The 13742-nt window shown below is 42.4% G+C and overlaps 1 protein-coding gene across 1 annotated transcript in view; it reads left to right on the forward strand.

Moving 5' to 3' along the window:
* RFC3 (replication factor C (activator 1) 3, 38kDa) overlaps nt 1-13742 on the forward strand; it is a 38314-nt gene that overhangs the window by 12044 nt on the left and 12528 nt on the right. The window contains exons 4-6 of the mRNA XM_014530728.1: nt 865-932; nt 3753-3850; nt 12700-12881. Coding sequence (XP_014386214.1) covers nt 865-932; nt 3753-3850; nt 12700-12881 — 348 coding nt within the window. The remainder of the gene's footprint in view (nt 1-864; nt 933-3752; nt 3851-12699; nt 12882-13742) is intronic.

Genomic DNA, 13742 nt, shown 5'->3' on the forward strand with positions numbered 1-13742 from the left:
ATTCTGGGCCAGCTTTAGCTCTGAGGCCTCGGCTGCTGAAAGCAGGTTTCTGGCCTTTGTTTACCTTCTGTATTTGATACAATGTTACGGTCCGGCTGGCTGATGCCCGGCTGACTAAAGCAGGTTTCTGGGGTTTTGTTTAGCTTCTATATTTGCAACATAGTTGCTTAGAGTTGCAGCTGAGAGGCCGGCTAGTCAAGCGGGGAACGTTGGAGTCTGCCGTCACTGGAGCAAGCAAGCCTCCTGTTCGCTTTAAGCTGCCTGGCTGCCGGCCGCCATCTTGGCTGGCAGTTAATTTGCATATCTCACTGATTAGCCAATGGGAAGGGTAGCGGCTGTACGGCTAATTACCATGTTTCTCTTTTATTAGATAGGAAAAGCATAATATGCTAATTAGACCGGACAGCTGAACAACCTTCCGGAAGTCATTCCAGACAAAGCCGCGGTGGCAGGGGCCAAGGCAGAGGCGGTTAGGAGCGATCAGACAGGCAGGCAGAGTGGTTAGAGGCCATCAGGCAGGTGGTCGGGGGATCAGGCAGGCAGAGTGGTTAGGGGCGGTCAGGCAGGCAGGCAAGCAGTTAAGGGCAATCAGGCAGGCAGGCGAGCAGTTAGGAGCCAGGGTCCCCGATTGTGAGGGATATCTGACTGCTGGGCTGAAGGGCCCTAAACCGGCAGTAGGACATCCCCTGAGGGGTCCCGGATTGGGGGAGGGTGCAGGCCGGGCTGAAGGACCCCCCCCCCCCCCAATGCAGGACTTTCATGCACTGGGCCTCTAGTATAATAAAAAGAAACAGTGAAATACAGGAAAGAGGAGAGCTAGCCAAATAAATGAATGTTAAGAACATCTATTTTCTTTGTCCACAGACTCCATCTAAAAAGAAAATTGAAATTAGCACTATTGCAAGCAATTACCACCTTGAAGTAAATCCCAGGTAAGCTGCTACTGTATAAAAATAAGCATTTTTATTATTTTTTGTTAATCCTCACCCAAGGATATTTTTCCCATTGATTTTTAGAGAGAGTGGAAAGGAGGGAGGGCAGGAGAGAGAGAGAAAGAGAAAGTAATATTGATGTGAGAGAGAGATATCAATTGGTTGCTTCCTGCACATGCCCCAACCAGGGCAGGGGAATGAACCTACAACCCAGGTACATGCCCTTGACCTGGAATCGAACCTGAGACCAATACTCTACCACTGAACCACACCAGCCAAGGCTAAATAAGCATTTTTAGAATAATGATGTTCAGACTTTTTTTTAAAAGAGTAGAACCCTTTCTTAAAGTAAAATCATGTATGAAAACACAGTGTATAAACAGATAAAAATGAAGCTGCCTAATGGGGATTAGAGAGCCTAGACCAGGGGTGGGCAACCCCTGACACGTGTGCCAAACATGGCACGCCAGTAACTTTTGCTGGCACGTGAAACCCTCTCTTATAATCTTCCATTTACAATTTTTTTCTTAATATCGACTTTTTTATTTTTCAGATAAATCCAGTGTAGGTGCATCTTAGATAAATAAATAATTTTACATAACAAGTTATCTTAAAGACCATAGACATGGATTGACGAGAGAGGGGAAGAGCAATTTCTATGCCTCTGCCTTAACTCTCCCTGCCTTCCTAGATCAGACCAGTGTTTTGGTTTCATCCACATACGCTTGTGAATCTTTGTTCTCAGTGATGAATTTTATTAAGTCTCGTAATAGGAGTAGCCTGACGGATGAAAGTAGTAGCTCATGCATATCTCTGAAGGTCAAGAAATATAAACCTGATGTAAAATCTCTGTCATCAGTGATGCAGCAGCAAAAGTCCCACTGATAATATCAAACGGAGTCATAAAGTTTTCTGTCGGACTATCAGTGTACATGTATACATTAAAAAATAAATGTATTTTTCATCATCATATACTGTGTTTTTGTCGCTCGAATGAATTTTATTATTTCTTCAAGGTTCTTCACATACGTACACCTTAAGAGATATCAAGTAGGCGTAACATGTTCTCAAAAAATTAGGGTTGGCACACAGAAGAATTTTGAGTCAGAGATTTTGCTGGTTATGGCACGCACTCACAAAAAGGTTGCCCACCCCTGGCCTAGACCCTCTCAATTTGCCTTCTCTCTGAGAACCCCTCATTCAAATAATTTTGATAATTAAGTTTTCTTGCTTTACAGAGCTTGGTGTTTTACACAAAGTAAAGTACATAGTAAGTTTTAAAAAAATTATTAACTAATTCAGAACTAATGAGCAAGACTGAACGGAGCAGGAGGAATAGGATTATAAGCTAATATATATTCAGTATAAGGCACCCTGAGAAAAGTTTTACATGGATTATTTAGCCCTCAAAACAATCCTGATAGGTATTATTATTACTAGAGGCCCGGTGCACAAAATTTGTGCACTCGGGCGGGGGGGGGGATCCCTCATCCCGGCCTGCGCCCTCTTGCAGTCCGGGAGCCCTCAGGGGATGTCCGACTGACGGCTTTGGCCCACTCCCCAGGGAGAGCGGGCCTAAGCCATCAGTCGGACATCATTAGCGCTGCTGTGGAGGTGGGAGAGGCTCCCACCACCACCGCTGCGCTCACCAGCTGTGAGCCTGGCTCAGGGCTTCTGGCTGAACAGCGCTCCCGGGGAGCGCACTGATCACTAGGGGGCAGCTCCTGCATTGAGCATATGCCCCCTGGTGGTCAGTGCACGTCATAGTGACTGGTAGTGCCGCCATTCATTCGATTTGCATATTAGCCTTTTAGTACATAGGATTTTCCCTAGGTATGTCAAAGAAAATTAAGAGAAATAATGTTGGTGGGAAGGATTTGATCATAAATGTAGAAAAAGTTTTAATTCCATAGACAAAAGGAAAATGGTTTAGATTCTTGACTAGAAAATTATCATAAAAAAGACACTGTAGGTATATTGACCTAATAGTGAATTGAGAAAGATTTGATGGCTAGGAAAATAAAACTGATTGCTTTGCCATCTTTCTCATTGTGAGTTCCTCTGTAGCAAGAATAGTCAATTAGAGATTAAGCTGATTGTTTTTCAGATGTTTGAAATTGACATTCAGCCTAAATTAACCCGGTGACTTAGGTTGGTTTGTGAGGCACATGACTTAAATGCTAAAGCAATATGTGGGTATAAATGATAGATAATGCCTATAATAAGTTAACAGCTTATGGAGTTCTGACTTTGTATCTTAAATTCCATTTGCTTATCCCATTGCCTTGCTAAGGGAGTCAGCTCCATGCTAGTGCTGGGAGCAGGTGTGTCTAGAGTTGTTCTCTCTTAGATCTTTGCTGTTTTGATAATGGGGAAGAAGAATGGAAGTTAAATTTGTTTCAAATAGTTATTTCTATATTTTGAGTAATTCTAGATAATCAAGAAAATTAGCTGTAACTAGGTAGTAACTATAGTGTATACAGAAGTGTTAAAGTAATTGAACTGGTAATTATTAGTTACTGCTCTTTTTAAGTAACAGTAAACTTAGTGTTTTCAGAGGTTAAATTGTAATTAAATCTGGAATATTGTTAGTATTTTTAATAACCCTAAAATATCTCAGTTTTAATGTTTTGTGAATGTAATTAGGTTTTATGAATTTTGATTAAAATTGTAACTACTTAATATCCAACATCTTTCTTATAATAACATTAACAATAAGGGCATAATACTTTCAAGTGTGTGTGTGTATTTTTTTAATCATTATTTTTGTTTGTTAGTGATGTGTGTGTGTATTTTTAATCATTATTTCTGTTTATATAGTGATGCTGGAAATAGTGACCGGGTAGTAATTCAGGAGATGTTGAAAACAGTGGCACAATCACAGCAACTTGAAACAAACTCTCAAAGAGACTTTAAAGGTATATGATAAAAAAAATTATTTTCATTCGACAGACACTCAAATTGTAAGGAATGCGTATGAGAGAAAATGTAGTGGGAATTTGTAAATGTCATCCATTTAACAAATATTTATTAACCGTTTATTCTCTGTCAAGGATTATGCTACTTTTGGGGGTAGGAAATCTAAAAGTAAGAAAATCATGATCTCTGTTCTCATGGGAGCTTACATACAGTTCTGTGGAATTGAATTTTGGTGGAAAGAGGGTTATTTGTACTGCTAAGATTACATGATTTAGAAAAATAACTGGCCTTAAATGGGACATATTTGTAATACTATCAACAATAAAAAATATATTTAAAAAAGATAACTGTTGTTAGGACCAAAGTTATATGTTTATTATCAAATATCTAAATCAGCGGTTCTCAACCTGTAGGTCGCAACCCCTTTGGGGGTCGAACGACCCTTTCACAGGGGTCGCCTAAGACCATCGGAAAACACATATTGAATATATAGTTACATATTGTTTTTGTGATTAATCACTATGCTTTCATTATGTTCAATTTGTAACAATGAAAATACATCCTGCATATCAGATATTTACGATTCATAACAGTAGCAAAATTACAGTTATGAAGTAGCAACGAAAATAATTTTATGGTTGGGGGTCACTACAACATGAGGAACTGTATTAAAGGGTCGAGGCATTAGGAAGGTTGAGAACCACTGATCTAAATAAACAAAAAGAAAATTAAATAAGCAATAATCCCACCGTTGAGATAAAATTATTGTGGTGCATTTGTCATTAACTTCCATTATCATTTATATGTATATATACATGTACACATTCTTTTTTAAAAATCTATATTGTTGAAAGTATTACATACATCCCATTTACTCCCCCACAATTGACCCCTGCCAGCTGCCCCCGCCCACCACCCTAGGCCTTCACCACCCTGTTGTCTGTGTCCATGGATAATGATTATATGCATATAACTTATTTTGTTGATCTGTACCCACCTATCTCCACCTTCCCTCTGAGATTCCACAGTCTCTTCCAAGCTTCTATATCTCTAGACCTATTTTCTTCATCAGTTTATTTTGTTCACACATATGAGTGAGATCATGTGATACTTACCTTTCTCTGACTGGCTTATTTCGCTTGGCATAATATTCTTCAGGTCCATCCAGGCTGTTTCAAAGGGTAAGAAATGCTTCTTTTTTACTGCTGCATAGTATTCCATGGTATAAATGTGCTATAGCTTTTTTATCCACTCATCTATTGATGGGTATTTGGGCTGTTTGCAGATCATAGCTATTGTAAATTGCCCTACTATGAACATAGGGGAGCATACTTCCTTTCTGTTTGGTGTTTCAGGTTTTTAGGATATATTCTAGAAGTGGGGTCACTAGGTCAAATGGCAGTTACATAATTTAATTTTTTGAGGAAACTCCATACTGTTTTCCATAGTGGCTGCACCAGTCTGCATTCCCACCAGCAGTGTACTAGGGATCTCTTTTTGCCACATCCTTGCCAGCACTTGCCATTTGTTGATGGTAGCCATTCTGACAGGTGAGAGGTGATTCTTCATTGTCCTTCTGATTTTCATCTCTCTGATGATCAGTGACTGTGAGCATTTTTTCATATGTCTCTTATCCATCTGAATGTCTGCTTTGGAGAAGTGTCTATTTGGTTCCTTTGCCCATTTTTTAATTGACTTGTTTATCTTCCTTTGTTAAATTGTATGAGTTCCTTATATATTTTGGATATTAACTGTTTATCAGATGTATCATTGCCAAATATATTCTCCCATACAGTGGGCTCCCTTTTCATTTTTTTTTTTAGGGTTTCTTTTGCTGTGCAGAAGGTTTTTATTTTGTTGTAGTCCCATTTGTTTATTTTATGAGAGAGAAACATCGATCAGCTGCCTCCTGCACATCTCCTACTGGGGATGTGCCCGCAACCCAGGTACATGCCCTTGACCAGAATCGAACCTGGGACCTTTCAGTCCGCAAGCCAACGCTCTATCCACTGAGCCAAACCGGTTTTGGCCCTTTTCATTTTGTTGATGGTTTATTTCACTATGCAGAAGCTTTTTCTTTTGATGTACTCCCATTTGTTTCTTTTCTTCTTAGTTTCCTTTGCTCTGGGAGATGTATCTGTTAACATATTGCTATGAGAGATGTCTGAGACGAGTATTTTTATGGTTTCCAAATTACATTTAAATCTTTTATTCATTTAGAGTTTATTTTTAGTATGGTGTAAGTTGGTTTAGTCTCATTTTTTTTGCATCTGTCTAATTTTCCCAACACTGTTTATTGAAGAGACTGTCTTGACTCTATTGTATGCTCTTGCCTCCTTTGTCAAATATTAATTCAGCATAATCACTTGGTGTGATTTCTGTGGTCTCTGTTCTGTTCCATTGATCTTTATTCCTATTCTTGTGATGGTATCAGGCTGTTTTGAGCAAAGTGGCTTTATAATATAACTTGATATCTGGTATTATGATCCCTTCAACTTTGTTCTTTCTCAAGATTGCTGCAGCTATTTGGGGTCTTTTTTGGTTCCATATTAATTTTTGGAGTATTTGTTCTAGATATTATAAATATACTGTTGGTATTTTAATAGGGATTGCATTGAATCTATAAATTGCTTTAGGTAGTATGGACATTTTAATGATGTTAATTCTACCAATCAATGAATGCAGTATATTCTTCCACTTGTTTACATCATCCTCTATCTCTTTTTTTAATGTCCTGCAGTTTTACCAGTATAGGCCTTTGACCTCCTTGGTTAAGTTTATGCTTATTTTTTTTGTGTGGCTCGCCTGCCTGCCTGATCACCCCTAACCCCTCTGCCTGCCTGATCACCCCTAACCACCTCTGCCTGCCTGATCACCGCTAACTGCTCCCCTGCTGTCCTGATTGCCCCTAACCGCCTAGCCCCACACCCAGGACCTGGGCTTCCCTCCCTCTGGCTGGCCGCAGGCACCCAGGACATGGGCCGGCTTTGTCCAGGCCACAGCCACAGGCACCTGTGACCGCGGAGCAGACGGCTTGTCCCTCTCCTGGGCCACAGCCTGGCTGGTCCCCATTCCTCTCTCGGGAGCTCATTTGTGCCTGTTTGGTCCCCATTCCTCTTTCATGAGCTCATTTGTGCCTGGATGGTCCTCATTCCTCTCTCGGGAGCTCATTTGTGCCTGGCTGGTCCCCATTCATCTCTTGGGAGCTCATTTGTGCTTGGCTGGTCCTCATTCCTCTCTCCCCAGTGTTGAGTGTCTGAGCCATTATGGCGTGAGGGTGTGACGACCATTTTTTGCATGTTAACTTTTTATTATATAGGATTCTTCCACTTGTTTTTATCTTTTTTTCAACGTCCTATAGTTTTCTGAGTACAAGTCTTTTACCTCCTTGTTTAAGTTACTTCCTAAGTATCTTAATTTTTTTTATGGTAATAGTAAGTGGGATTGTTTGTTTAGTTTCTCTTTCTGAGAATCCATTTTTAGTGTATTGAAATGCCATCGATTTCTGGGTGTTAATTTTGTATCCTGCTATGTTGCTGAATTCATTTATTAAATCTAGTAGTGTTTTTGATGGTGTCTCTAGGGTTTTCTATGTACAATATGTCATCTGCGAAAAATGAGAGTTTTACTTTCTCCTTTCCAATTTGGATGCTTTTTTTTTTCTTGTTTAATCACTGTGGCTAAGACTTCCAGTACTTTCCTATATAATAAAGAGGGAATATGCAAATTGACCGTCACTTCGCCACAAAGATGTTGGCACCCACAGCAGAGAAGGGGTTTCTGTAAGACAAGATGGCTGCACCCACAGCAGAGGCCGAATTTCTGTAACGAGCCTTCACGAGCAATCAGCAGGGACCTCAGGCCGTGCCCCCCCCAACCCGGTGGGGCTTGACGGGAGACCTCAAGGTGCGCCCCCCACCTGGCAGGGCTTGATGGTGGACCTCATGCTGTGACCCTGCCCTGGCGGGGCTTGACAAGGGTAGGACCGGCCGGGTTTGGGTCTCACGCGATTTCGAGGCGCACATGGGTGGGCGGGGACTTGAATCTGGGTCCTGTGGTGCACCCCAGACTCTGACAGGAGGAAGATTTTCATATACATTTTACTAATTTTCTTTCATCTCTGACACTTCTATTATAGAGAAAGGGCAAATAGCAATATTAAAATATTTCCTCTAATTAATCCCCTTTTAATGTGCACGAATTTTGTGCACCAGGCCACTAGTGTTGAATAAGAGTGGTGAAAGTGGACATCACTGTCTTGTACCTGTTCTTAGGAAGAATGCTTTTAGTTTTTGCCCATTGAGTATGATGTTGGGTGTAGGTTTGTCATATATGGCCTTTATTATGTTGATGTATGGTCCCTCTATTCCCACTTTGCTGGGAGTTTTTATAAAAAAAGCAGTTGCTCCCCCTACCAACCCCCTGCTCCCCAGAGAGACAAAACCTGCCTGGATAGTAATGGTCTGCTGGTGATGGATGTCCTCTGCCATATGAGGGAATTACTTGGCTCAAGAAACTGTGGTGTTTGCCTTCCAAGCTCTAACCCCAGAGCCCCCAACCCTGGCTTCTGCTCCTACAGCTCCAGTGCACTCTGCCCTCCCTCTGCTGGAGTCCATGGTGAGTGGGTGCACACTTAATTTTGTGAGTTGGCCTTTTAAGAAGGTGCCTGTGTTTCCAGCTGTCTCTCCCTGGCAGACTGCAATTCTGCTTTTCATAGACAGATGATAAGTGGGGACCCTTCTCAATTCTGGTGCTCTTAGCTGGGGGCCCAGCTTGTGGTTTAGACTCCAGAGTTCTCAGTAGGAACTCCCCTCTCCCCCCACAGCTGAGATATCCCTCCGGAACTTCAGCTGATGTCTGTGGGAGCCCAGCTAGCCCTCTTGCACCTCTGCACTTCCTACCAGTCTCTTTGTGGTCTCCACTTTCTGTCCTTGGTTATCTGGGTTCACTCCAGCTAGTCTTCAGTTGACTATTCAGGATGGTTTTTCTGTATTTTAGTTGTAATTTCAGTTTAGTCCTGGGAGCTTGTCGTTGTTGCTTCCACTTATTCCACTGCCATTTTGCACATCTATCTATGCACACATTCTTATAGAAGATTTTTGTGATGATAAATATGCCAATATTTAGTGCTTTTGATATTTTTTGCAAAATTCTTTATCTGAATTATGGTATAAGTTTATACTGCTATCAGTGGAAATGGGGAGGTCCTGTTTTTTCCCCATATTCATCAACATTGGGAAAATTTTACTCTTTCTCAGATTTAGTTAAGGAAATAAATTGAGCGTGTTTTTATTTGTTTTTAGTAAGTCTGGTAATTTTTTATTTTGTTCATTGCTCATTTTACTGTTTTGTGAATTGCCTGTGTATATTCCCAGCTGTTACCTTCCTCCTCGGTCTGTATTTCAAAATAAATATAAATATTTACTTATTTATTTTTGCTACTATAAATGAATCGTTTTATATTTGCTTTTTTGTTTACATATTTGATAGCTGTTGATATTTATGTCTTGATTTTATATCCTACTACATTATTAAATTCTCTTACTGTTTGTAATAGTCTTTACAATGTCTCTTTCCGGTTTTTCAGATATGCATTCATATCATTTGTAAATAGAGACAGTTTTCCCTTTTACTATCCAATTTGTATGGCCTTAAGTACTTTCTCTTGTCTAACCATGTTTAGCATCACCTCAATACAGTGGTTAATAGGAGTAGAGATATTGAATGCTTTTGTCACAACTCTGGAAAGAGGAAAGCCCTAAGGTTTCACCATTTAGATAGTTGCTAGATTTTGACCTGAGGTATATCACGGTAAGGAAATATCCATAGTTTTTTATTTTATTGTTTCTAACGTGAATGTGTGTTAAAATTTTCAAATGCTTCTTTTTCATCCATGAATGTGTTTTTATGACTTTTCTTCTTAGGTCTGTTAGTATAATCCTATACTAATAAAAGGCTAATGTGCAAATTGACAGAACGGTGGAACAACTGGTCACTATAACATGCACTGACCACAACGGGGCAGCTCAAGCGCCAAGGATGTCTGTCAGTTGGACATCCCCCAAGGGCTCCCGGACTGTGAGAGAGTGCAGGCTGGGCTGAAGGACCCGCCCTCCCGTCCCGAGTGTACGAATTTCGTGCACCAGGCCTCTAGTGAACCACTGGCGCCTAAGTGCTCACCTGCCTGATGCCCCTAACTGCTCTCCCCTCCTGGCCTGATCCCCCTAACTGCCTAACTGCTGTGACCTGCTGGCCTGATCCCCCTAACTGCTCTCCCCTCCTGGCCTGATCTCCCTAACTGCCTATCTGCTCTCCCTCCTGGCCTAAACACTCTAACTTCCCATCTGCTCTCCCTTTCTCTCCGCGCCTTCAGACCTTGGCACAGGAGTGCTGAGAGATCTCTGCCGAGGCCCTGCCCCCATCCTGACACCCCCCCTCCAGGCCAGGAGGCACGGCGGGCCTGTGCGTGCATCTGCCGGGGGGACTGCCCCTGGTGGCAGCCTCATGTCTCAGTGGCGCAAGTCCCCGCCCCCATCCCCGCCCTCCAGATCCTGTGTGCACGCAGCCTGTTGAACGGTCGTGATGGACACCGTTAAGACCAATTAGCATATTCCCTCTCTATATATATATATACACACACACACACACTAGAGGCCCAGTGCACGAATTCATGCACCAGTGGGGTCCCTCAGCCTGGTCTGCAGGATTGGGCCGAAACCGGCTCTCTAACATCCCTCGAGGGGTCCCAGATTACGAGAGGGCACAGGCCAGGCTAAGGGACCCCATTGGTGCATGATCGGGGCCGGGGAGGGACATGGAAGGTTGGCCAGCTGGGAAGGGACCATGGGAGGGCTCCAGGGCTTGTCTGGCCCATCTTCTCAGTCTCTATTGGCCATAACCCAGCAGTAAGCTAACATACTGGTTGGAGCGTCTGCCCTCTGGTGGTCAGTGCACGTCATAGCGAGCAGTTGAGCGGCATTAACATATTATGCTTTGATTCGTTGAACAGCCGACAGTTCAACTGGACACTTAGCGTATTCGGCTTTTATTATGTAGGATTATATTACTGGATATCCTAATGAAACTGCATTGCATTTCTAGAGTAAAACTCACTTGGTCATGTTTTAATTTTATAGATATGCTTCTATTTTCTGACTACCAGATTTATTTTTTGTATCTGTTGGATTTTGCTACTTTGTTTGGTTCTATTTTAGTCATATTTCGGGATCAATCTTTTTCTCTCTTTTTCCTATTCTGTTCAGTTTGGATTCTCTCTCCAGAATTTCTCCTCATTGTGAAACATTGTCTTAGAGGGGCACTCCATTTTGTTATTTTCAGTCTAGTGCTCTGTCAAACCTTATTGCATCAACGTTCCATTGTTCTCAGCCCTATGGATTCTGTTCTCATCTTAGCCCTTGATGCTTTCTAGAGTTTTCTTGTGGGTGATTTAGGGTTCTCCTGCCCTAAAGACTGTCAGAAACCTACTAAATCCTAGCCACTTCCTCCCATGCATAGTCGTTTACCAGTATTTTCACTTTCTAGTATTTTGGGGTTCTTAGGTAAAGCTTGTTACTATGTTTTGGTATAAATGTTGTCCATGGGTCTTTGGTCTTGGAATATTTAGTCCTGTCTGTTTATATCGGAGAGATTGGAATGCTGCCATCTGCTAGACAGAAATTGGTATAATGAATAATACAGCAGTTGGATTCAGTCTGTACCTACATATTATTCTTGAAAATATTTAAGGCCTAGTCTTAAGACTAATTATGGCCAGGTAGAAACTTACTTACTATACAAGTAACCAGATGTCTTTATGCCTTGTTTGCTACATCTCTGTGGCAGTGTTCCAAAGTATATTCCTTAGAATGCTATGATTTAAGACAGCAATGGGAATCTTTTTTCTGCTAAAGTCCATTTGCATATTTATAACATCATTTGTGGGCCATACAAAATTATTACCTTAAAATTAGCCTGCTATATTTGTCAGACAGTTAATTAACTCACTCCTAATGCCTTGGCAGAGCCAGACAAAGTTATTTCATGGGCCTTATATGGCCTGTGGGCTGGATGTTCCCCACCCCTGATTAAAAGATGTTCCACAGTCATGGGCTACTGAGATAGTAAAATATTTTTGGAAAATGTAGCACCATACATCCTTGTTTTGGTGATTCTCTTTTTAGTGCATATCCTATATAATAAAAGCATAATATGCAAATCGACCTAACGGCGGAATGACTGGTCACTATGACGCACACTGTTCACCAGGGGACAGATGCTCAACGCAGGAGCTGCCCCCTGGTGGTCAGTGTGCTTCCACAGGGGGAGCGCCGCTCAGCCAGAAGCTAGGCTCACAGTTGGTGAGCACCGCGGTAGTGGCGGGAGCCTCTCCCACCTCTGCTGCAGGCAGGTGGTAAGCAGCAAGGGGTCCCGGACTGCGAGAGCCCCGGGCTATGAGAGCGATGTCTCGGGGGATTGGGTCTAAGCCAGTAGGCGGACATCCCCCAAGGGGTCCCGGACTGCAAGAGAGTGCAGGCTGGGCTGAAGGACCCTCCCCCCCACCCAGTGCATGAATCTCGTGCACCAGGCGTCTAGTAAATATTATAAAGGCTATAATGAATTCTATAGTAAGTTAACCTCTTTAACTTCATTTAGCCTAGAATTTCTTAGTCTTATAGAATTTTGAAAATAAAAATAAGTTATTTTTACTGTACCTGTAACTTCAATATGTCCTTGTCAAAGGGAAGAGTAATATATCAGGATTATTATTTAAGATTTCATGCTGAATAATGAAGAGGGAGAAGCATATAGTTATGCAAGTTAAAGTTTGTTTTGTTTCTCCTTCTCTCAGTGGTTTTGTTGACAGAGGTTGACAAACTCACCAGAGATGCTCAACATGCCTTGCGTAGAACCATGGAAAAGTATATGTCTACCTGCAGATTGATCTTGTGTTGCAATTCTACATCTAAAGTGATACCACCTATTCGTAGTCGATGTCTGGCAATTCGTGTGCCTGCTCCCAGCATTGAGGATGTAAGTCAAGTTATTTCTTTTCACTTGCAGTGAAATGTGTCAGTAATTCAGGAACATCTGTGGTCTGGATGGGAACATCTGTGGTCTGGATGCTAATCATTAGTAGATGCAAAAACCAATATATATAGTAGTAAATACCAGTAGTAGTAGATACCAATATAGGAAAAGTGTTCTTTGCTTTAAATGGTCGTTTACCTTAAATGAGTAGGTACAGTCAAACCTCGGTTCTCAAATGTCTCCTATTTCTAACAGTTGGGTTCTCAACCAAGTTGTCCTTAAAAAAAAGTCTCAGTTGTTCAACAACCCTTTCATGCTGATGCCTCAGCATGAGAAAAAGCCATAAACAAAGGAGAGAATGCTAGTCAGTTTACCCCTAAACCTCACATTGTTAACATTTCAGGAAATTGTGCTGTGAATATTTTTGTGGTTTTATTTATTTACTAGAGGCCCGGTGCACAAAAATTTGTGCACTCGGGGATGGGGGGTGGGGGGTCCCCCAGCCCAGCCTGTGCCCTCTCGCAGTCTGGGACCCCTTGGGAGATAACGACCTGCTGGCTTAGGCCTGCTCCCGGGTGGCAGAGGGCAGGCCCAATCCCTAGGTGCAGCCCCTGGTCAGGCTCAGAGCAGGGCTGATTGGGGAGTTGGGGCGCCGCCCCGTCATGCACAGAGCAGGGCGGATCAGGAGGTTGCGATGCCACCCTCAGTCACGCTCAGGGTAGGGCCGATTGGGGGGTTGGGGCACCGCCCCCTGTCACACTCAAGGCAGGGTCGATGGGGAGGTTGCGGCGCCACCCCCTGTCACGCACAGAGCAGGGCCAATCAGGGGGTTGGGCACTGCCCCCTGTCATGCACAGAGCAGGG

Source organism: Myotis brandtii, unplaced genomic scaffold, assembly GCF_000412655.1.
Source record: "Myotis brandtii unplaced genomic scaffold, ASM41265v1 scaffold77, whole genome shotgun sequence".
NCBI classification, from domain to species: Eukaryota; Metazoa; Chordata; class Mammalia; order Chiroptera; family Vespertilionidae; genus Myotis; species Myotis brandtii.